The sequence below is a fragment of the Eulemur rufifrons genome, chromosome 15 (assembly GCF_041146395.1).
Source record: "Eulemur rufifrons isolate Redbay chromosome 15, OSU_ERuf_1, whole genome shotgun sequence".
Classification (NCBI taxonomy): Eukaryota; Metazoa; Chordata; class Mammalia; order Primates; family Lemuridae; genus Eulemur; species Eulemur rufifrons.
In genome coordinates this window covers 24,090,074-24,113,388 of record NC_090997.1, presented here as the reverse complement: position 1 = coordinate 24,113,388, position 23,315 = coordinate 24,090,074, and the positions used below count along the sequence as shown (strand labels likewise).

General features: G+C 36.9%; 1 protein-coding gene across 3 annotated transcripts in view; it reads right to left on the bottom strand.

Moving 5' to 3' along the window:
- ZNF451 (zinc finger protein 451) overlaps positions 1 to 11,147 on the bottom strand; it is a 71,211-nt gene extending 60,064 nt beyond the window's left edge. For 2 of the 3 annotated variants that reach the window (XM_069489104.1, XM_069489105.1), the window contains exons 1-3: positions 11,067 to 11,147; positions 10,435 to 10,518; positions 4,378 to 4,458 (exon numbers count right to left, since the gene is read on the bottom strand). In XM_069489104.1, coding sequence (XP_069345205.1) covers positions 4,378 to 4,458; positions 10,435 to 10,518; positions 11,067 to 11,087 — 186 coding nt within the window. In that variant the 5' untranslated portion in view covers positions 11,088 to 11,147. Of the gene's footprint in view, positions 1 to 1,118; positions 2,616 to 4,377; positions 4,459 to 10,434; positions 10,519 to 11,066 lie in introns of those variants that run through there. The other variant, XM_069489106.1, reaches the window with a different exon arrangement.
- Between the last annotated feature and the right edge of the window lie 12,168 nt (positions 11,148 to 23,315).

The window sequence follows — 23,315 nt, the reverse complement described above, 5'->3', positions numbered from 1 at the left end:
TCTAGATTGATGGCACCCTATTTATTACAATAAGGGGACCAGATTGTCAGGCATGTTTGGAATTCTTGCCAGTTCAGATTTGCATGCCTGGATGGTGTGAATAACATCCTTTATTTCCAGGGCACTGATGTGCACATCTTTTTTGTATTTAGAGTGTGATGCATTATCAAGCTCAAAAGAATTAACTGTTTAAGAAGGTAGGTTTAAGAAGGCCATCTTGGTGAAAGGCCCAGGTCACTGCGAGAGACTACCATCACTGGGTCTCACAGCTTGTTGATACGAGAGCTTGAGAGGTCAAAGATTATTAGGATTGATGACAATAAAGAATTCTCTCACATGTAGCTTCATGAATGGTGACAGTATGGTGGCCCATCAGATTTCTGAAGACAGTTGCTGTGAAAATTTCTACAGAGATGTCACAAGTAGGAAAGTCTTTTTCCAGCTGGTGTCCACAGTAGACCTGTGATGTCTAGCCAATCCCAGTGGAAGCAAACTGGATTTGGCAAAATTTTATTTGAATTCCAGTTGACACAAAGCCTCATGGCTGATTCTGAAGTCTCATAGAGCTTGATAGTATGAACTCTAGGTGAGCTGATCACCTTGACATAAAGAGATTGTTAACAGATTTGTCATTTTGTGAAGATCTGTGAAGCTGAAGCCATAACAAGGAAGCACTGATGACCTAAAAATTGAAGGATTTACCTCTAGTCTTAGCAAACAGAGATCCAGTAGTAGGTTATTTCTAGATCCAGCATCTGCCAATCCTCAGTTTGCCAGTAAGATTTTCCTGAGGAACAAACCTATATATTTTTCTTTAATCACAAGAGGATTTAGATTCCTGAGTGTCCTCCTCTGGACTTATTTTGGACCAGAAATAATGAACAAATCTTTGTCCAACTCTCCTTACAAAAGTCTCCACTGCTCACTTGGCCAAGAAAGTGTAAGTCTTTTTATCATATACTTCATTCCAAAAGTCTAGAATTCAAATACCAGCTGTGATCATTCCAGACATGCATTCAGTTTTTGAGATAACCTCCTACCTACAGATCCTGTTTGTGAATGAACAAGTAAAACAGTTAAGATCTTGGATGACTAGTCTGCTGAACATGAACAGGTTACTAATTCTTGTACCCATGGCGTTCTGGAGACTCTCCCTTCTTTCTGTATCTATAAGGGTGGTTTCGGGGTTTGTACCAATCCCCTCTAGAGTATCCCCTATTGTGATAATGTGCTTTCTGATCATGACCATAAAAATATCGATGCTGGTTATAGTATTTATTGTGATCTTTATAGTCATTTTCTTTTATACTGTTTTCTTCTGCAATAACAGCTTTCACATCTTGTCCAAAAAGAGATGTACCATCAAAGGGCAAGTGTGAAATCTTCTCCTGGGTTTTCTTAGTGAGAGATGTAAGTCGGAGCCAGGCCTGCCTTCTGTAGTCTATTGCCATGGCCATAACTCTGACTACAGAGTCCATTATGTCCCTAGTTGTACAAAGCTGCCAAAGGCCTGCATCCATACCATCAGATATTATACATCTTGCTTTTCCACGATCAAACTCTGGGTCATGCACCAGATCTTCCATGTCTTCCCAGAGTTTACGCTGATATTGAGTCATATAGGCCATGTAGCTAGCAGCTCTGGCTGCAATGGAGGCAGCATGGTAAAACCTACAACCCATGACCTCCATTTCTTTTGAGGTAGAATCTAGAGGGGATGTTGTGTTTCCTCTTTTACTGTGTTCTAATGCTTCTACAATGGGGCCCTCAGCTGGTGGATTTGGTTGAAAAGGAGAGGTGTCTTTTGCCACAGGATATACCCTATGTCCCATGAAGGAAGAAGGATGGCAATCAGCAGGGTCTTTAAAAACCTCAGTGGTGGCAATTCTCAGAAGAGGATGCAATGGAGGAACCAATCGTTTTTTAGAGGTTACACAATCAGGCTTCCCTTCACATGATTCTGCTTCAGATTGTAATGTCACTCTCTTTATAACACCTCTTTGTTCCATTCTCTTCAAAAGACCTGTGAAACTAGATTGGCTGGGATCAGCTGGCTGCCCTTTGTCATCAGCTGAAGGAGATTTGCAATCTGTTTCTTCTTCAACTGTGGATAAATTTTCTTCCTTAGAGGTAGAGATGTCCCAAGGAACTGAAGAGTTCTCACTTGGCCTAGAATGATGAAATCTAAAACAGCTCCTGGACTGCAGATCACGTATCACTCGGGACATCTCAGCCACTTGTGTCTGGAGATAGAGGATGGCATCCTGTCCATTCTGTGAAGCTGAAGAAGATTCTATAGGTAAATCTTCCTTGACCTCATAAGAGGTCAAAGATTCATGGAGGACCAGTAGTGGAGATGAAGGCAGTGTCTGATAATTTTGTGATGAGTTAAGTGTCTCTGTCTCAGAGATCTTAATATCTGAATTATTTTGATCATTTTTCTGGTTCTCCAATGGGTTCTCAACAGAGGAAGGTTGAGAAACTATCCTTTGTGGACTGCTGGAGCAACTCCCAGAGGAGGAGCTGCTGTCTCCAATGGGAAGAGGAACACTGCAGCTAGAGCACATTTCTGGACGATGATTCTCAGAGGATGGCACCTTAGATTCAGGCATTCTCTGGGTTATCCACATGAACAAGAAAACCAAGGAAGAAAAAAAATACGCTTTTAATATGTTAACTTTCAAGTGCAGAGATGCATGTCCAGTAAGTAGAACTCAATTTTTAAATTATTATAATTAACAGTGAAAGATGCAATCCACTAAAGGTCAGCAAAGCAATCACAGAAGTCAAATCCACAAGCTTCATTATCTCAAAGACCCAATATCAACTACTGGCATTAGTCTGGGACTCTGTTTATGAAAAAGGAGAAAGTAAAAATAAGCTCAGTTCAAGTAGTGCTATCCTGGCCTGCTGTTTGGTCCCATGCTAGGATAAGAACAAGGTGGTGAAACCACTGGTAATAACAATTAATAAAAGAAAAAAATTCCATTCAACATATGTATGTCAACAAGTGGATGTTAGTGATGGCAGAGAGAACTTAAGGAAAATTCCACTAAGAGGAAAAAAATATCTAAAACTCATTTTTAAATCCCTTTAAAAATTCTGTCATCCACTCTCCATGAGTAATAAAACAAGTTTTACAGTCCTACTTCATAGTTTGTAGTTATTAAGGAGCTTACATATTTGTTACCTCATTTCATCCTCACAACAACCCTGTGAGGTAGGTATTATTCTTATTTGATTAAAAAAACTGAAGTTAAAAGGTTAATTTATCCAAAGTCACAGAATTAATAAAGAGTAAAGCTGGAACTCAAATCCAGATATTTTGATTCCATGTCCAAGTCTCAATTCCCAATATCATCAAGCAAGAAGCTCTCTATCCACCTTGAACAAGAGCCAGGAGTTCTTTAACACATTAACTGCCATATGAGTTGTATTTAACTCATGCTAGTTTTGAGTTCAGGGCCTCATGAAGCAAAACCTAGGCAAAAACCCTGCAGTTGGTTCGTGAAAATCTTGTTCATGTTCCTATTGTTATAATTAATATTGGCAATTTAATTCTAAAATCATGGATTAAATGAATAGAAGTCAATAACAAATTTTTCATTAAATTAGAAAGGATTGTTTTGTTTTCAAAGTTTTTATTCTATTTTCATAATAAAACACCGTGGCCCCAAGGAAAAAAAATTTTTTCCCCAGTATGGCAGTCAATGTGTTAATCCAACAAGAAAACAGCCCATCAATAGAAGTTTGGGCCAAGGCAAAGACAAATGAGAAGCAAGATTACTACAAAGGGCTCAACTAGTTCAATTCTCTGAGTAAGGTAAGTACTGGTTTAAGGGCCAAACCTACAACCAGTAAGGTGAGATAAATAACTCCAAATATGTGGGGTGAAAGAGGAGGTTAAAAGGATGATCACTGAAGTAATACATCACCTATAAACCCTTCCCCACATTCCATTTCCTAAAGGGTCATTACATATCATTTCTTTCAAGATAAAACAAAATTTCTGTGGCCACATGGTTCTGGATGAAAAGGAACCAGTTCTATAGGGTACCTGAGGAGAGTACAGGAAAGGAGAAACAAAAGAGGAGCCAAAAAGCCTGCAGTTTTTGTTCCATTTCCCTTTTATCAGGTATCACCTTTCAGGCTTAAAAGTTATCTTATCATTCTCAAAGAAGAGGAACAAAATTGGAAGTAGATGTTCTGGGCGAAGGACTGCTTGGACTAGCTATTATGGCCCATTCTAACAGAAATAGGCCATTCTCTAAAGCACTATATCTCCTAAACACAGTCATCATTGATTTGATAACTCTTAAGAGAGTATCTATTAACCAATACAAGTAAAGAAATACAAATCAAATGTAATGTACTTACATGACTATGTGAGGTGCTAGGCTCTTCATCATCACTGCTGACCAGATCAATGTATTCAAGAACAGGTCTTAATGGTCCTTCCTATAAAAGAATTGAGCAAATTTACGAGTTATGAACATTTATTCAAACCAAACTAGCATTTAAAGCAATTAGTATTTGTTTTGGTTGAGACTGGCAAGAATTTCTCTGAAGAGGGAGGCTTATGAAAAATAACCAGAAAAAAAACATTCAGAAATAAGAAATATTAAGGCCTAAAGGGAAGACCCTAACCCCTGTAGAGTCTTAGGGCCACACCAATTGCTTAGGAAAGGAAAATTAATATAGGAACAGTGCTACAAGGACACAGATATTATTCCCAATTCTTTTCAGCTGGGATGGCTATCCAAGCTCAAAACATGGTGTCTGATTAACAGTTTGGCTTCATCTCCCACCCCTACAGAGTCAATAATCTTCTCCATTCTTTCTTTCCATCCATCCATGCTGATTTCCTCATAAACCAGGCCTTCAATGCCAGGCTTAAAAGCCCAGATTTTATTCAACAGGAAAAAACAAATCAATAAATAATACTAAGATAAGAATAACATTATGAGAGCTGTGCTTCAAGAAGATTAATCACCCAGAAGAGTATGGAGAATGGGGAAAGTTGGATAACCAATCAATACAGACACATAATAATGAAGAACTAATAGTGGCGATGGCAAGAAGACTATGGTAATACATATACAAGACAATATGGGTAAAATGGAAAACTAAAAGACTGGCTACTAAAAAACAACAAAACCAAGGAGCCACAGTGGTCTCAGAGGTTTGAAACTCGAGTGACTAGAAGAATACTAATACCATTAGTATAAATTCGGAATACAGAAACAAAGCTGATATTCTTTTGGACATAATGAGCTTAAACATCAGTGGTACACAGTAGGTATCTAGCAGACAGCTGGAAATCCAGGCCTGTAATCTGAGAGTATGAACATACCTGGAAATACAGATTTGGGAGTTGCTCCCCTAGATGACTACAAAACTCTAGAACTAAATTGAAACTATGATATTGCCTCAACAAAAAGCTGTCAATGCCAAATGTGACCAAAAACAATGAGCACCAAGAAAATGCTACCAAATTTGGCAACCAGACATTTTAAGATGCCTTTGAGAGAGCAATTTTCAAGAAAGTAGTGAGCATAGAAGCCAGGCTCTAAAAAATTAAGTGGAGAATGAGGTTGAAAAGGCTATTAGCAAAGATTATTCTTTCAGGAAATCTAGTATGTTGAAAATGAAAAGAAAGGAACACAGGAGAAGAGATATGGCTGAGGGAAAGATTTTTTAGGATGGGGAAAGTTGACTATAAGGGGCAAAAGCTAAGGCCTAATTAATGATCCCCTTCCCTAGAAGAGCCATCCAGTCTAAAAAATAGCTTCTTTCTCCCCTAGGCTATGACCTCTGTCCAACCAGGAAATTGCTATCCTTTAGGGGTAGTGATCTAGACACCAAGATAAAACCAGAGGGCAAAACTTCTGGGCAGGGATCTGTAATAAAGGTATCAGGATTTTTGTTCAAGCTATAAAGATGGAAATAAAAAAAGGAACAGGGAAACAGATACTCTGCTCAGATAGAGCTAAATCACCTATTTTAAGAATAAAAACTACCCCTATTATTAAGATTGTCAAAATCCTATGTTCAACCCAAGAAGAATGTAAAGGAAATAAAAATGTAACAGCTTTTCACGCTGATACAATCACTTTAGTTTACTCTCTTCAAGAAATGTGCATTAAGGAACCTCTATTACAGGCCCAGAGAAATAGAAAACCAAGAAAACCTTCAGGTAACCAGAAATAAACAGAAGCAGGGGCAGAGTTCCCATAAACAGAGAGTAGGTAAAGAAAAGAGGGAGATAAGGAAGGTGACAGGACATAAGGCAAAAAGGAAAATGGGCAGGAAAAAGCATAATGATAAGGAAAATGGTCACAAATACGATTAAAAAGTAACTGCAAAAATAGCAGAAAGGGCAGGAATATGAACAGATGAGACAAGAATACCATAAATTTACTACTGTGGTAAATCAACAGACTGATAAGCAACCATTTTTGAACTACAAAAGAACAACTCCACGATACACACTAAGAATAAAAAAGAATCAGGATAGAACATCTAAAACTGAGAAAAGCAAAAGTCATTTAGAACATTTATCCATAAGTAGTGTGCACTTTAGCTGATTTTCACAGTGGATATGAAAAAACTTTCACTACAATGAATTTAAGGAATGAAAACATTTAGTACACCATTTATTTTACTACTAATCAATAACATTTACTTGAGCCCTGTACCATTCATTGTGCTAAGCTTTTCATGTACATTATTTCATTTAATTCCCACAATTGCTTTACAAGGTAAGATATGAATTATTAATATTACTATTTTCCCGTTTAACAGATGAAAAAACTGAATTAGATAAACTTGGGTCTCTAAACACATAATTGGCTCTGTGGTCACTATAATTCTGAGGTAGTTAAAAGTATAAATACCATCTTCAAATCAATGATTATTACCTAAGTTTATGAGATAACACATTTTCTCTTCCTTCCATAAGAGAAAGAAGACTGCCTGCCACTGCCCCCACCTCTGAATATTTCTTAATGTTGACCAAAAATAAGTTACCAATTCCTCAAAAGAAGTAATGTTTACGTAATACAAATAAAGAAAAAACAAAAAACTTTTATCTTTAACAAATATAAATGCACGTGGCCCTCCAATTACAAGGGATTTTATTTGAATCTGCTCTATCCATCAACTAGTAAACAATCATTCTCCTCCCCTCTTGTACCAATAACAAAAAATCAAAGATTCCACTCCCAATGTCACACAATTTAGGGGCACAGGCACATGCACAAGCATGGCAAGACAGTTTAGGAACACGATTGAATTAATATTCGAAGTTTAAAAAATAAATTTTAATGAAATAAAAAGCTTCCATTCCTGTTATTTAGAAAACTAATTCTCAAAGCCAAAATACGAATTTCCTACTAACTGGAAAGAAATATCAGTACACCAAATAGGGTCTATTAAAAAAAGTAGTTTACTACAAAGAATTCTCCAAAACAAAGAATACGGATTTGAACATAAATCCAAAAACCTAATCTAAACCCCTAAATAACTCATGTTTCTTCCTATCTAGGGAAGTAAGGGACATACTTTACTTCTGTGGTCCTGCCCAGCTCAAAAATTTCAAATGGTTCCTAACTGCCTACTTTATGGTTCAAATTTAGTCCAGCATTAAAGATCTATACCATCTGGCACATCCTTCCCTCTCCCACTTAAAAAACACCTTATCTTCCAGAGATATACATAACCCACTCTGCTTTCCCACTTTGAAACAAGGAAGTTTCTGCTACTCAAAATGCCCTTTTAAACACATAGAAATACTAACTACTACTTATAGGAGAATGATAAACTGTAAGTCTTATGCCCTGTTTTTATAACACTATGTACTTTTTATAAAAGAACTTTCTACTATCTATAAGAACTATTTACATACTTCTCATCTCCTATCTCACCATCCACACCAAAATACTGATACTTAAAAGTAGGATGTATTTCCAATTAATCTTAGTAGCTCTAAGATACTTAAAACATGGTGTTTCATATTATGAGCCTCAACACTACTTTTATTTAGTGAACAAATTACAGCCCCAGGATATCGTGCCAAAAGACACTCCCATTTTTTGTCTGACTCCCTTCTACTGTAGCTACAATATTAATACTCCACTTAGGTGCTCCTGAAGTTATATGAAATTCTATCTTGATTTCCTTGACTATTCCCACACTTGCAACAATTCCACACCGTATCAATAATCTTGGCTCTCCTGTGCTATCAAGATTATGACAGGTTCCCTCAGAAGTTTTTTTGAACAATCACATCATCAGCTATTAGCTAAAATAGCTTTTCAGAAATAAATCAGATAAAATATCTGTAGTTTCAAATAAAGACATAAAGATGATAGCTGAATAAAGGTTCATTTTATAAAACTAAACAGAAAATGTGAGTAACAGACAAATGAAAAATTTTTGTTAGGGTAACATTCTGTTTCTTGATTTGGGTGCTATTTACACAGGTGATTGACATTGCAAAAATTGATTAAACAATATACTTTTGAATATGTACTTCTATATGTTATATTTCAATAAAATTTAAATGAAAAGGCTCATTTTTGCACCTCCACATCTATACCATTCCTTTACTTCAGCACACCGTGTTTAGTTTCAGGCTCTGTTTGGCAAATCACAAAGTAACTGCTATGCCACCATGTGGATTAAAGGTAGGAAAATTAGATTAATAAGGGCTAAGATATCTAAACTCTAGTAAATCAAAAAAGTGATATCATAGTGCTCTTTTTGTACCTGAAGAACTCAAGAATAGAACTGTTTTTCATTTGTACTGCCTAAGCATTACTTGGAGGAGTCACGTAATAGGACTAAGTTAAAGAGAGGAGAAGACTGTGCCTATGAATGTATTTTAAAATAGAATTAAGCCACCATTAATTGTCAATTAAGTGGTACCACCAAAAGGCAAAAGCAAAATTTTTAACAGGTTTCTACTGGTACTGTGATTGCACTTAAAGCATATAGTTCACTTCTCTATTTGGAGCTGTCAAATCTTTGAACCTTTATTTGGGACAGGGATAAATATAAGAAGTTGTATCAAGTTGAATATACATTGATTGTACATTCCTTATTCTTGATCCAAAGACAGAACCTATTCTCCACATTTACAATAAAATTTAAATTAGAAGACAACTTTTAAATCTCAGCTGGATGATTCTTCATAAAGTGTGTCATTCCTTTTATTTCCAACAAACATAATCAATAAAAATACCAGTCACAAACATACAAAGCTTCAGGAAGAACCTCAAGTACTTGCCCTAAAGAGCTACAGAATCCTGTTATCAAACATACTTCATGAAGGTCGACAGTGAAGGAAGAAGCAGGATAAAATCCAACCCCACCATCCACCCCACATGCTTAAAAGTTAAAAACAAGTACAATATACACTGGCAGTGGGGAAGAAAGCCAAGAAAATCTTGTGAAGGCCTTTACACAAACTCGTTAAAACATCATACAACAATGTATCACCACGATATGTTGGTGATGACATTGCTTAATAATCAGTTTTACATAGTTGCCCCAAAACAACCACAGATAACACACCAGATGGACACTCAAAAAAAGATATACAGCTTTAATATCAAACTGCAACTAACTACATGATTCCAAAAGAGTAGTTTGGGGCAGAAGATTCCCTAGTTAGCAAAGACACCACTTTAAGCAGAGCCTTTCTAAAACTTTACCAGTTATGTTTTTAAAACCAACACTCTACAAATTGTGTTTACAAATCCATAGTTATCTACATTTGTTACAAAATGAAGATTCCTAGGCCCCACACAGAAATTCTGATTCAGTAGGTCTGGAGTGGGGCCCAGGAATCTGCCTGTTTATACTTATTAACGCGGGGAATAAACAGAAAAATACACCATGTTGCTCGTGATGCAGTATTCTTCATTAAGAGCATCAGCTGCTGTACTATGCCTAATCATAATCATCTCACAGTTTAGTGAAGTCTTCATGTTATTTGTCTTCATCTTGTGAAGCAACATAATGCTAAGATTTTGAGCTCTTGCAACCCTTCTTGTTTCCTACCTCCTTCCTTATCAAAAACAGCCCTTTCCTCCGTGTCACCTGTTAGAAGACACACTTGCTCCAGTTCAAAACAGAGTCTGAGACCAGAATTTTGTCTTAGGTATAAAATGGCTCTAAATGAAGGCCTGAGACGCCTGATTGCGTGCACCACACGTACGTGTGGCCAACCTCTTTGTGATGCCTATGCTGGTGGCTCAGATACGTCTTGGGGTGAATTCCCCAATGCTATGCCATGCTCCACAGAGTCTGGTAAATATCAGACATTCACAAATATTTGCTGAATGGTGAATGACCAGGTGAGGTATAATTACATAATGGCTTACCACAGTCTTTCACTCTGGGAAAAACCGATTATCAGTTGCTACTTACACTAACAAACTGAATGTCATCTTCATTTTCATCCGTTGTTGATTCAGATGCCTCAGGCCCAGCTGGAGGGGCAGATTCTATTATCTATAAAAATAAGCCAAAACATGCTTATCTATTAAGCCACGTACTTGTAGGAAGAGATTTTCTTTTCCAAAAGGAACGAGTCAAACAAAGGCTCTCGAGGAAAACTAACCGAGCGCAATTTCACGCAAACCCCACTAAGAACAGAACTCGATGGAGCCCGGTTTTGCCACGGCGTACGTGGAGCTGCACAGAGACCGAACGTTCGAAGCGAGTCACCAGCCTCTCAGAATTCCCCTACCTACTCCAGAAGGAGGGGTGCAGGCTCATTACTGAAGGGCAATCCTGTCTTAAAATGTCGCTCCCACTGGCAGAGCAGCCTCAGCAAGGAACGCCCGGGCCTGTGCAGGGGGTCGGGGACGGCCGGGCGGCCATTGTTGCTGCTGGTTCCTCGCTCAGACATGCACCGGGCTCGAAAGCTGGGCTCGGCCCACGACGCCCAAGAGGTATCGCCCGAGCCCGCGGCCGCGCACTAGGCCTCAGACCGCAGAAAACACAAAACCCTTCGTGGCTCGACCCTGAGAACGCCAGGCCCCACGCTGACTACTCACCTCCGGCCCCGGGTCTCCCATTTCTCCGACGGCCTGACAGCACCACCGCTCCTGCTGTCCCGGCCGCCGTCACCGCCACGACTCCCCTTCCCGCCCTGCACCACCTCGCGCTACCGCGACCCGCCCCTGCGTGAGCACCGACGCCACCGGCAGAGAGACGCAAAACCGCTTCAAAAGGAGGAACTGCCCTCACTGGCCCGCTATTCCCCGGAGCCTCTTTCGCGCACTCTTAGCCTTCCCTCCCCGCACCGCGTAGGATAGTGGGAATTGTAGTTCCGGTCGGCCCCAAAACCGCCCAGCGCCGGTGTAAAAACGAGCGGAAAAGGACCCCGAGCTAGGGCGCATGCGTTCCGCCAGGCCGACGTCAGCTGCAGTTCACGAGGCAGGGGCAGGCCAGGTCTTGTTGCTAGGGATGTGCAGGGCAGGTGGAGGAGGGATATGGTGGAGGGGCTTGTGTTGGTTTTGGTAAGGTTGTGGCAGCAAAGCTCACTGATTTTTCTGTTTTAGCCCTGAAGGCTGGTGGTGGGAACTAATTTCTCTGTTTTCTTTTCTTTTTTCTTGTATTTATTTATGTTCGAGGAGAGGGACTAGCTCAATTCTAAAATCAGGAAATGATGTAAAGTGCCCTTACATTCCTCACTTCTTCCCCAGGTTCAGTCTTCCCACAGCCAGTATTAATGCGCCTGAGCAAGAAAACTGAGGGAGCTCGGGCGTTGGTCTGCAGAAAAGTGGCGAAGGTAGAGTCCAGGATCCATTGGAAAAGAGCCAAGGCCTACCTAACTTCATCACTAAACCTTAGACCAGTGATATTAAAATATACAGGCGGTCCCCGGGTTACAAAGAGGTACGTTCCTGAGAACGTCTTTAGGTAGGATATTTAAGTAACTCGGATTACTGATGAAAAGCACATACACAGTAATAATAACAATACTATAATGGCTCATGTGGTAAACAACAATACGCCTGTACTGTAATAATAAGTTACAGAAACTTTTGTGCTGTTTCTTTTAATTCAAACAAACAGAACGTAAAAACAAACTCGTAGAAAAAGTTTAGTAGATAGGAGAAATGTAAATCATTAAATTTAATATTATAAGTTAACACCTAATGTTGCATGAATGCTAGGCTAATAGGAATGTTACATTTATTCTGATCTAACCAAATCTTTCCATTTCAATAATTAATCCACTACATTGCTTAGTAATAATTGATCCTTTCATTGGCACACTGCCTTTCAGATGTTCCATTCTCACTTTATCCTTTATAATTGTTCCAATAATCGAGTGATTGCTTCCCCAATGAATGATGGCATCTGGCCTTTTTCCAAACACTTAATTATTTCTACTGTCACTTCCGTTGTAATTACCTTTTTCTTAACTGCAGGCTCACCTAGACTTACAGTGGACTTTTGCTTTGGAGGCATGGTCATAAGGGTAAACACAAACTCACAAAATAGAATAAAACAAGTTCAGATGAAAGTGATGCTGTGCAAAAGTGACCATATAAACAGTGAGACTAGCCAGTAGCATATAGATCCTGTACAAACAAACCTCTTATGCCATGTGGATTTGTTTAGATGTGCAGACGAAACTAGTTCCCAAATTATTAATTATAAACTATTCTTATGGGGAGCCTGTACCTAAGTACAGAACACCATAAGTCAGGTCATCTGTAACCTGGGGACTCCCTGTACTTTTTCAATATACCCTACAAAAAGAGAAATAAGGCTTTTAAAAACAACACATCAGTGGTTGTCAATACAATTTTTAAAAAATTTAAGTGAGAAAATTCTTTTAAATCTTAGATTCCTGTTTTTGCCTGTGGAAAACTACCATCTGATTGCCAATGCCTATGCTAATTATTGGATATTTCCTGCATTTCCATCAAGTGCTTTATGACTTCAGTTGCTTTTCCACCTAGTAAGTTTGGGAATTATGGAGGTCAGTTGAGAATGAGAGACCTGACTGGTGAGTTCTTCAAAAGCTGTATGTAAATGAAATATTTCTAAAACTTTTAAATGTGTAGGCACAATTTGTATTTAAAAGACTGTTCTAATGCGCTGGTGACAGTTTAATGTAACATTTAATCAGCTGCAGGTAGAAGTAATGGGTAAAACTCTTGGAAAACAAATAAGCAGTAGATGGCTAGAGCTGAAAAATGCTCATACCATTCAATTAAGTAATTGTAGTTGCAGGGATTTATCCTGAGATTATACCACAGGTTTGTTTATAATAGCAAAAGTTGGAAAACATTTAAATGTCTAATGACTGAGGAATGGAATGTTTAAATTTTGGTATGTACCCTACCAAGATCCCGGCAGGGGTGGGAACCCTGTGGCCACAAAGCCACATGTGGCGCCCCAGATCACCCAGTGTGGCCCCTTGACCAAATCCAAACTTCATAGAACAAATCTCTTTACTAAAAGGATTTATTCTATAAGATTTGGAGGCAGTCAAAAGGCCTCCCTAAAGGATCCAGAAGGCCACAGGTTCCCTACTCTGCCAGGCGTGTTTTATCTCCATTGTAAATGTTTACCTAACCATTTCTAAAAGCATATTTTTCAAAAATGCAAAAGATATACTGGATCATTAGAAGCCACGTCAAACCCACTAAACAAAACAAACCTGAAATAGGAAACCTACTTAAATATGAATAGTGATTTTTTTTTCTGGGTAGCTGGGCTATATATTTATAAGAAAATCCTTTCAAGCCCACCAATGGAAGATTACAGACATGCTTGTAGTTCCACAAAGTCAAGTTTATTCAGCTTAGGGAAAAAAACATAAGCAAAACTTAGGAATCTTTCAATTTTAAGAAGTTAAGAACAGATTGGGTTGGGTGATTTTAAGGCCAGTCTTGTGAAGTAGGGAACTGGTTAGAACTGGAAGCAGAAGAGTTGTTTGCTGATTGGTTCAAGGTTCAAAATGAACACTTTTAACTATGGGGAAATGTTTTTTGTGTGATTGAGGAATTTTTTTTATGTCCTATTTGGGCTGTGCATCCATTATTTTGCCTTACGAATTAAGATTTTTGAGGAGAGCCCATCATTGGGTTTGATAACTCCACTAATTTAATTCTCTTAGACTTTGTCCTAAGTGACATCATAATAGATTTTCTAGATGTACATCAGCAATATTATGTTGATATTTTTCCTTCAACTCAGTATGTATCAAAGAAGTCTAGGCTTCAACGTTAGTTCTGTTTTTATCAGTTCTCCACTGACTTTCTTACTGTTTTTATTGAATGATTATTTATAGAACCATCTGTCTGAAGATTAGATGCTCAGCAGCATTTAAGACTCCGAAGACCTGGTGCTTGATCAAGAGGCAAGTTAAATGTATCAATAAGTTTCAAACCCCCATTAAGAATAATTATCTGATACTTATAAATGTAAAAAAGGGAAAGTATCAGGATTGATATTTCCAACCTGACCAGCATGAGCCTCTAATTTATTTAAAGAACATTCAACATGGGCAGAAGAGTTCAGGTATACACAGCACCAAATTTTATTATGCTTTAGTAAAGCACAAATACTTCCAATGCAATTCTGTTATGAAGAACCATATTTGGTTTGTATTAAATGCTTTGGTTTTAAGATGTGGCAACTGGAATAGTCTAACAATTTCTGATAAAATAAGAAATAGATCTGTAGGCATTTATTCCAAAACAGAATATTCTTCAGGGAAGAAAAGAGCTCTTAGGAATCACATGTCATAGTCATTGCCTGGGAGTTATGACAACAAAACACAGAGCATTTTGGTTCTGAAAGAGTATAAAGGACTAGCCCATAAGGAAAAGAAGCCTGTTAGATCACAGGACAAAAGAAGGTGGCTCATTTGTATAGTTGGTTTGTTCATAAGTATAAGCTGCTTTTCTCATTAGAGCAAGCTGCCATAATTACTTTAGAATATGGACATTCTCCCTTTCAGGTAAAATGCATTTGCCTTTATGAGTAAACTGATGACAGTAGCTTTTGGTGCTATTATATTACACGTTGTGAATAATTTGCAAAACTTCCTGTCCCCTCTCTAGAAATATTTGGAGGATCACAGTTTACTATATTTGGATCAGATTAATAGTATTCATCCATGTCAGGCCACTGAACAAAACTACTAATGCTTCAATTTGTGGTGGATCACGAGAGGTTTGAAAACACTGTGGACAACCAAAAGTATTACAACTGGTTTGTATTCATTAAAGGAACTGGTCTGTAGCACGGTAAGTAGGTATAATCATAATGATCTTATGGCAGGTTACACCTACCTAAACTTTTTTACAATAATCTACATGTTAGAATAGTTGTCAAAATTGATTTACTACAGAGCACTTAAGGAGGAATTGAAGGCAGGTGTTAACTAATATTTGTTTCTTCCTATGAGCTAAAGAAGAATAAAAAATTCTAAGCAGAAATAATACCATAATATCATAATATGATTTCACACTTACAGAAAAATTCCAAGAATAAAATTTGTTTTATTATATTCTCTGTCTACACATACAGCAACATATGTATACCTATTTTTTTCTGAATCATTGGAGAATAGGTTGAATGTATCATGCCTTCTTATCCCTTAATATTTCATTGTGTATTTCCTAAGAACCAGGATTTTCTTTGACATAGCCATAGTACTATTATCAAAATCTGTAAATTTAACATTGATAAAATACTTTTTTCTAATCTGCAGTCCTTATCACATTTGTCAGTGGTCCAAATTCAATATCCAGTCTAGGATCACATAATGCATTTAGTTATTATGTTTCTTCATTCTTTAATTTGGAATTGTTTTTTTAGCCTGTCGTTATGATACTGATCTTTTTGAAGGGCAAGGCCACTTATTTTATAAAATGTTCCTCAATTTTGGTTTGTCACACAATTACCTTATGAATAGATGTAGTTTATATGTTAACAGACAAAATATTATAAGTGACATTGAAGTGTTTTAGACTATCACATCTAGAGGCACAAGATAGCTACCTGCCCCTCATTGAAGATACTAGTTTTAGTCATTGGGTCAAGGTGTCATCAAGTATCACTACTACATAGTTATTATTTTTCCCCTTAAAACTAATAAGCAATCTGTGGGGATATACTTTCATACTCTGCAAACATCATGGTCCTCATGAAACTTTTGATACAGTATCTTCTGATGATTTTTGCTTATACCAATTTTTACGATGATGGTTGCAAATGGTAACTATCCAACACTTTCTCACAACATTTTTCAGTTGGTATTTCTCTGTAAGAAAGTCTTGCCTTGTCCCTTATTTTTAAAAATTTATTAGAAGTATGAACTCATTGATCATGTAATTTTTGTCAATTTAAAAAATAGTTTTAGAAAATAATGACCAAAAAAACCCAAATCAATAACCTAAGCTTCCACCCTAAACCCCTGGAAAAAAGAAGAACAAACTAAACCTGAAGCAAATGGAAGGAAATTATGAAGAGTAGAGTAGAAATTAATAAGCGAATAGAAAAGTAACAGAGAAAATCAATGACACCAAAAGCTGGTTCTTTAAAAGGATCAACAAATTGACAAACCTTTAGCTAAACTGGCCAAGAACAACAGAAGACTCAAATTACTAAATCAGAAAAGAAAGAGAGTTTTTATCAACCTTACAAAAACAAACAAGATTATAAGGAATACAGTGAACAATTGTACATCAACAAATTAGATGGATAAGATGGACAAATCCAAAAAGAACACAAACTATCAAAACTGATTCAAGAAAAAACAGAAACCTTAATAGAGCTATTAACAAGTAGAAATTGTATCAGCAATCTACTACCCACAAAACTACCCACAAAGAAAAGCCCAGGCTCAGATAGCTTCACCGCTGAATTCTACCAAACATCTCATGAAAAATTAATACCAATTCTTTACACACACTTCCAAAAAATTGAAGAGCAGGAACATTTCCCAATTCATTTTATGAAGCCATTATTGCACAGATACCAAGACTAGAAAAAGATATCAGAAGAAAAAAATTACAAACCAATATTTCTTCTGAATATAGATATAAAAATACTTAACAAAACACTATAAAACTGAAGCCAGCAGTTTATAAAAAGAATTGTACACCATGAGCAATTGAGATTTCTCCCAGGAATGCAAGGTTGGTTTGGCATCCAAAAATCAATTAATGTAATACAGTATATCAATAAAATAAAACATTAAAAATTACATGATCATCTTAATAGATCCAGATATAAAGCATCTGACAAATTCCAACACCCTTTCATGATAAAAACACTCAATAAACTGGGAATAGAAGGATACTTCCTCAATCTGATAAAGGACATCTATGAAAAACCCACATACTTACTGGTGAAAAATTAGATGGTTTCCTGCTGGGATTAGGCACAAGACCAGGATGTTGGGTACTCCTATTTAACATTGTACTGGAGGTGACAGCCTGGAAAATTACACAATAAAAAGAAATAAAAGGCATCTACAATAGAAAGGAAAAAATAAAATTACCTCTATGCACAGATGACAATTTTATATATAGAAAACCTTAAAGAATCCACTTAAAAAACTACTAAAACCTAAAAACAAGCTCAGCAAGGCTGCTGTACACAAGATCAATATACAAAAGTCAATTGTATTTCTATGCAGTCACAATGAATAATCCAGAAATGAAATTAATAAAACAATTCTACTCACAATAGCATCAAAAACTACTTAGGGATAAATTTAAGAAGTGCTAAACTTAAACTTTAAAAAACTACAAAACATTATTGATATTAAAGAGCTAAGGTAACTGGAAAAACATCCCACGTTCATGGACCAGAGGAGTTAATATCATTCTATTACAATATTATCCAAATTGATCTAGATTCAATGTGAATCCCTATCAGAATAACTTCTTCATAGATATTGACAAGCTGGTTCTGAAATTCACATGGAACTCAAAGGGACCCAGAATAGCCAAGACAATCTTCTATTAATAAAAGATTGAAGAACTCACCAGTTTTAAAACTTATTACAAAGCAACTGTAATCAAGACAGTGTGGTACTGGCACAAGGACAGATATATACATCAATGAAATAGAACTGAGAGTCCAGATATAAACCCACACATCAATGGTCAACTCATTTTTGACAAGGGTGTCAAGGCCATCCAATGGGAAAGAATACTCTTTTCAACAAATGGAGCTAGGAAAATTGGACAGCAACATGTTGTATATTGTTTAGTGATCTCTCATTATAGGTTTAATTTTATTTTTGTAATGGTAAATGATGCTGACCATCTTTTTATGTACTTATTTGTTATTTGTATATCTTGTGTGTTGAAATGTCTCTTCATGTCTTTTGCCCATTTCCTAATTGGATTGTTTTTTACAGTTGAGTTTGCGTGCTCTTTGTATATTCTAGGTATTAGTCCCTTCTTGCATAATGTGGTTTGCAAACATTTTCTCCTAGTATGTAGCTTGTCTTTCATCCTCTCCACAGTGCATTTCACAGAGAAAATTTTTTAATTTTGATAAAAGTCTATTTTTCCATTTTCCCTTTATTGATCATACTTTCGGTGTCAACCCTAAGAACTCTGCTAGCCTTTGATCACAGAGATTTTTCTCCTATGTTTTCTCTAAAAGATTTATAGTTTTACATTTCAGTTTGTGATCCATTTAGAGTTGATTTTTTTATAACATGTGAGGTTGAGGTTCACTTTTTTCTTTTGCTATGGATGTTCACTTCCTCCAGCAGTGTTTGTTGAAAAGGCTATCTTTCCTCCATTGATGTTTTTGCACTTTTGTCAACTATCAGATGGACATACTTGTATGGGTCCATTTCTGGGTTTTCTATTCTGTTTCATTGATCTGTATGTTTAGCTGCCCACAATACCACACAGTCTCAATTACTATAGCTATATAACATCTTGAAACCGGGTACATTGATTACTCTCACTTTATTCTTCTTTTAAAAATTTTAGCTATTCTAGTTCATTTGCATTTCCATATAATTTTAGAATATTCTTATCTAAATCTGCAAAAATATTGCTTGGATTTTTATTGGAAGTGCATTAAATCTGTGTATCAATTTGGGGGGAAATGACATCTTTACTATGTTGAGTATTGAGTATACCAATCCATGAACACAGCACCTTTCCATTTATTTAGGTCTCCTGTGACTTTTATCAGCATTGTCTACTTTTCAGCATACAAATCCTATACATGTTTTGTTAGCTTTACACCTATGCATTTCTTTCCTTTTTTTACTTTTTGGACCAATGATAAATAGTATTTTTAGTAATAGTTTTAACTCCAGTGTCTATATGATCATTGGTGGTATATCAAAATATAGCTCAGTTTTGTATATTGATCTTGTCTCTTGAGACCTTGCTGAACTCACATACTAGTTTTAGGTGATTTTTCTATAGATTCTTTGGGATATTCTAGGTTATAGCACCTGTAAATAGGGACAGATTTTATTTTTTCCTTTCTGTATACTTTTTATTTCCTTTTCTTGCCTTCATGCACTGGCTAGAATGTCAGCACCATGTTAAATATGAGTGATGAGAGTGGACACCCTTGCCTTCTTCCTGATCTGAGAGGGAAAGCACTCAGTTTTATATCATCAAGTATAATGTTAATTATAGGTTTTTTGTAGTTGTTTTGGAGAGTTTTTGTCATGAATGAGTGCTAAATTTTGGCAAATGCTTTTTCTGAGTCAAGTCATATGGTAATGTGACTTATCTTCTGTAGCCTGGCCAGGAAGCAGAGATGAAGATGAGGATGCCTTGGGGAAGGTGTATGTCTAGTCTCCCCACCCAGCATTTACTGGCATGGGTAGTGTTTGGTTGGAGTTCTTTGGACTTCAAAAATATTTAGGTTATTTTTTGTCTTCACTATGTGTCCACTTTTTCTAACAAAACCTTAATTCCTGAGGGCGTACTAATACACACACTAATGGGTATAAATCAGGGAAGCCAAGATTTTAAGTCCCTAGGTTGATTCAAAATTTATTATCAAATTTATCTCTGAATATGTTAATAGTAAATGTATCTCTGATATGCCCCTCTGAAATGGACAATTTTAATCTTAATTAAAGGCTTCTCCAAGTGATTCTCCACCATCTTGTAGTTCTCAATTATCCTTGGTGAAATTGTACCATTTGGAAAGATAGAAGCACGCATTAGGACAGTAATAAGTAAACATATAAGCAAGTGTCCATCACAGTGGGGAGGGGAGACTTACCCATGAAAACTGAAACAGATAAAGTGTTGTTTTAGCACTTTTTGTGTCCATATCCTAACTAATGGCTGCCTATGGTTAACTATAGGCCTGATAGCCCACAGTCCCAACTCAAACAGCTGAAAATAGTCAAATCGGTTCTAAGGGACACAAAAATAATACTCAGGAGAGTTTTTATAAGGTTGACCCAAGGCAAAGTGTGTTGGAAAGATGTCATTCTAAAAATGTCATTAGTCTTCAGGACCAACTCAAATGATGGGCTCGTCAGACCTATGCCTACGGCTCTTCTCATAGATTTTCCCTTATAGAAAAACAATATAGAAGACATCAAAATGAAAGGTAAAAAGGAACAAGAGACAATGATACAAGCCAAACTGAACCAAAAGACAAAATAATACAATCTGATCATAATTCAACACTTTATTCTTAATCCTAGGAGCAGAAAACTAAATTTATGCTAAAAGACTCTATGAAAGCATTCAGATTCAGTGTGAATCGGATCATTATAGGCAAGATGGCTTTAAGTGGTCTCAAATGTGCACACAATTACCATGTTTAGTGTCCTGGCTTCATGGTAACAGGTATCTTAAAAGAACCTCTGTGGGACCTCCAAACTGTCAAAGCCCACAAATGGAAGATCAACAGCAATATGCCCATGTCACAATAAGCCACATATATTTGGCTTACGGCATCAGGAAAGACCTCTCTCCCCCAACTATGGGCAAAGCTTAGGAGAATCTTAAACTAGGCAAGTTAGGAAGAGCTTCTGAACAAGTATTACTACTTGAGTTGAATGGTTTTAATGTATCTCCCGTAATGTGGGGAACTCATGGAATAGGTAGGGTTGGAGAATTCAGAGCCATTTACTTGATCAGAATTCAACATTTTATTCTTAAAATTGAGCCTGCCTTGGTCAGGCTCAAAGCAAAACTTTTTGGCTAAGAGAAAATGTTTCTTGTGGTTCTACTTAGGCCTTAGTCTATTATTGTGGCCTATGAGTTAAGATCTTAAAGGGGATACTTGGGCCTTGGGTCTGTTATTGTAGTCTATGAGTTAAAATCTTCAAGAGTACATCAGCTAATTTCTCAATCCCTTAATTTACGTTATGCCTCATTTTTTATATTCATGTGGAGACACACCTCATTTATCTAGAAATAATGATTCCGGTAGCCATTAGTATATCTGAAACACAAATCTTTTTTTATTTTTTTAATATATATATATATTTTTTGAGACAGAGTCTCACTCTGTTGCCCAGGCTAGAGTGCCGTGGCATCAGCCTAGCTCACAGCAACCTCAAACTCCTGGGTTCAAGCGATCCTCCTGCCTCAGCCTCCCAAGCAGCTGGGACTACAGGCATGCGCTACCATGCCCGGCTAATTTTTTCTATATATTTTTAGTTGTCAGCATGATTTCTTTCTATTTTTTTAGTAGAGACGGGGTCTTGCTCTTGCTCAGGCTGGTCTCGAACTCCTGAGCTCAAACGATCCTCCCACCTTGGCCTCCCAGAGTGCTAGGATTACAGGCGTGAGCCACCACGCCCAGCCTGAAACACAAATCTTGACACTTAACTTTTCCTGGATTAATTTCCATATTTGTCAAATGAAGAAATGGGTCCTTTCTTGCTCTTAACATCCTATGACTTTAAGTTAAAAAGCAGCCAGGTGCAGTGGCTCACACCTGTAATCCTAGCACTCTGGGAGGCCGAGGCAGGAGGATTCCTTGAAGTCAGGAGTTCAAGACCAACCTGAGCAAGAGTGAGACCCCCGTCTCTACTAAAAATAGAAAAAATTAGCCAGGTATGGTGGCACATGCCTGTAGTCCCAGCTAGTCGGGAGGCTGAGGCAGGAGGATTGCTTGAGCCCAGGAGTTTGAGGTGGCTGTGAGCTAGGGTGATGCCACAGCACTCTAGCCCAGGCAAAAAAGCAAGACTCTGTCTTAAAAAAAGAAAAAGAAAAAAAAAACAACTTAAAAAGCAAAGCATATTTCACACGAAAATACAAGTGTCTCTTAAAAATAAAGAAACTGCTTAGGCATAAAAAGAAATGCAGACTAAAACTAAATTTAATAATAACGCTGTACAAGCAAAGATATAGGGAAAGAAGTATCTTAAAGGATTGCTAGTGGAATTTTAAATTTGTACAACCTTAATGCAATGCAGTTTAGCAATAATCTGTCAAAATTTTTAATATACTATTTTGTAGGAAAAGAATTTATCCTTCAGATGTACTTACAAATGTTTGAGATAGCACATGTACAGGGATATTCCTAGCAGCGTTGTTTGTAACCATAAACAAATTGGAAACACCTAGATATCCACCATTAGTGGACTTTCAAATAAATTATGGCACATTCATACAATGGAAACAGTTACAATCATTCAAAATTGCCTGTTAGAAATTAGGATAGGGGTTAGGGGTTACGTTTGAAAAATAGTGACTGAATGATTGACTGGAAGGGAATGCAAGGGGATCTTCTGGGATACTAGTAATGTTCAATGCTTTGATCTAGGTTCTCATTATACAGGTATATTCACTTTATGAAAAATCATACTGTATACTTCTAATTTATCCACTTTTTTGTATGTATGTTATACTTCAAGAAAACAATTTTAAATGAAGCAGCTTTAAATAGACATATGCAATGATCTTTAAGATAAATTCCTACCTAAAAAAATCAAAGTTCAAAAATCCTACCATTTGTGAAAATATATGTATATGGTTGTATATGCATAGATAATCTAGAAATATAGATAGGAAAGTGGTAGGAGTGGCTGCCTCTTGGGAGTATTTGGGGTATAGATGAGAGACAAAATATTTTTCAATGTGTAGCCATTTAGATGTTTTAAATATTTCACTATGTGCATGCATTACTCATTTAAAATGAATTAACTTAAATAATTTTTATTAGCTCCCTGGAGCCAAAATAATTTTATCACTACATAAAAATCATTCTGCATTAATCATGGGTGTCATACTCAGACCTTATGTTGTAGCATATTTATTCTTTAGGTTTAATTACATTAAAAACCGGTTTATTGTGTTCTTGAGTCC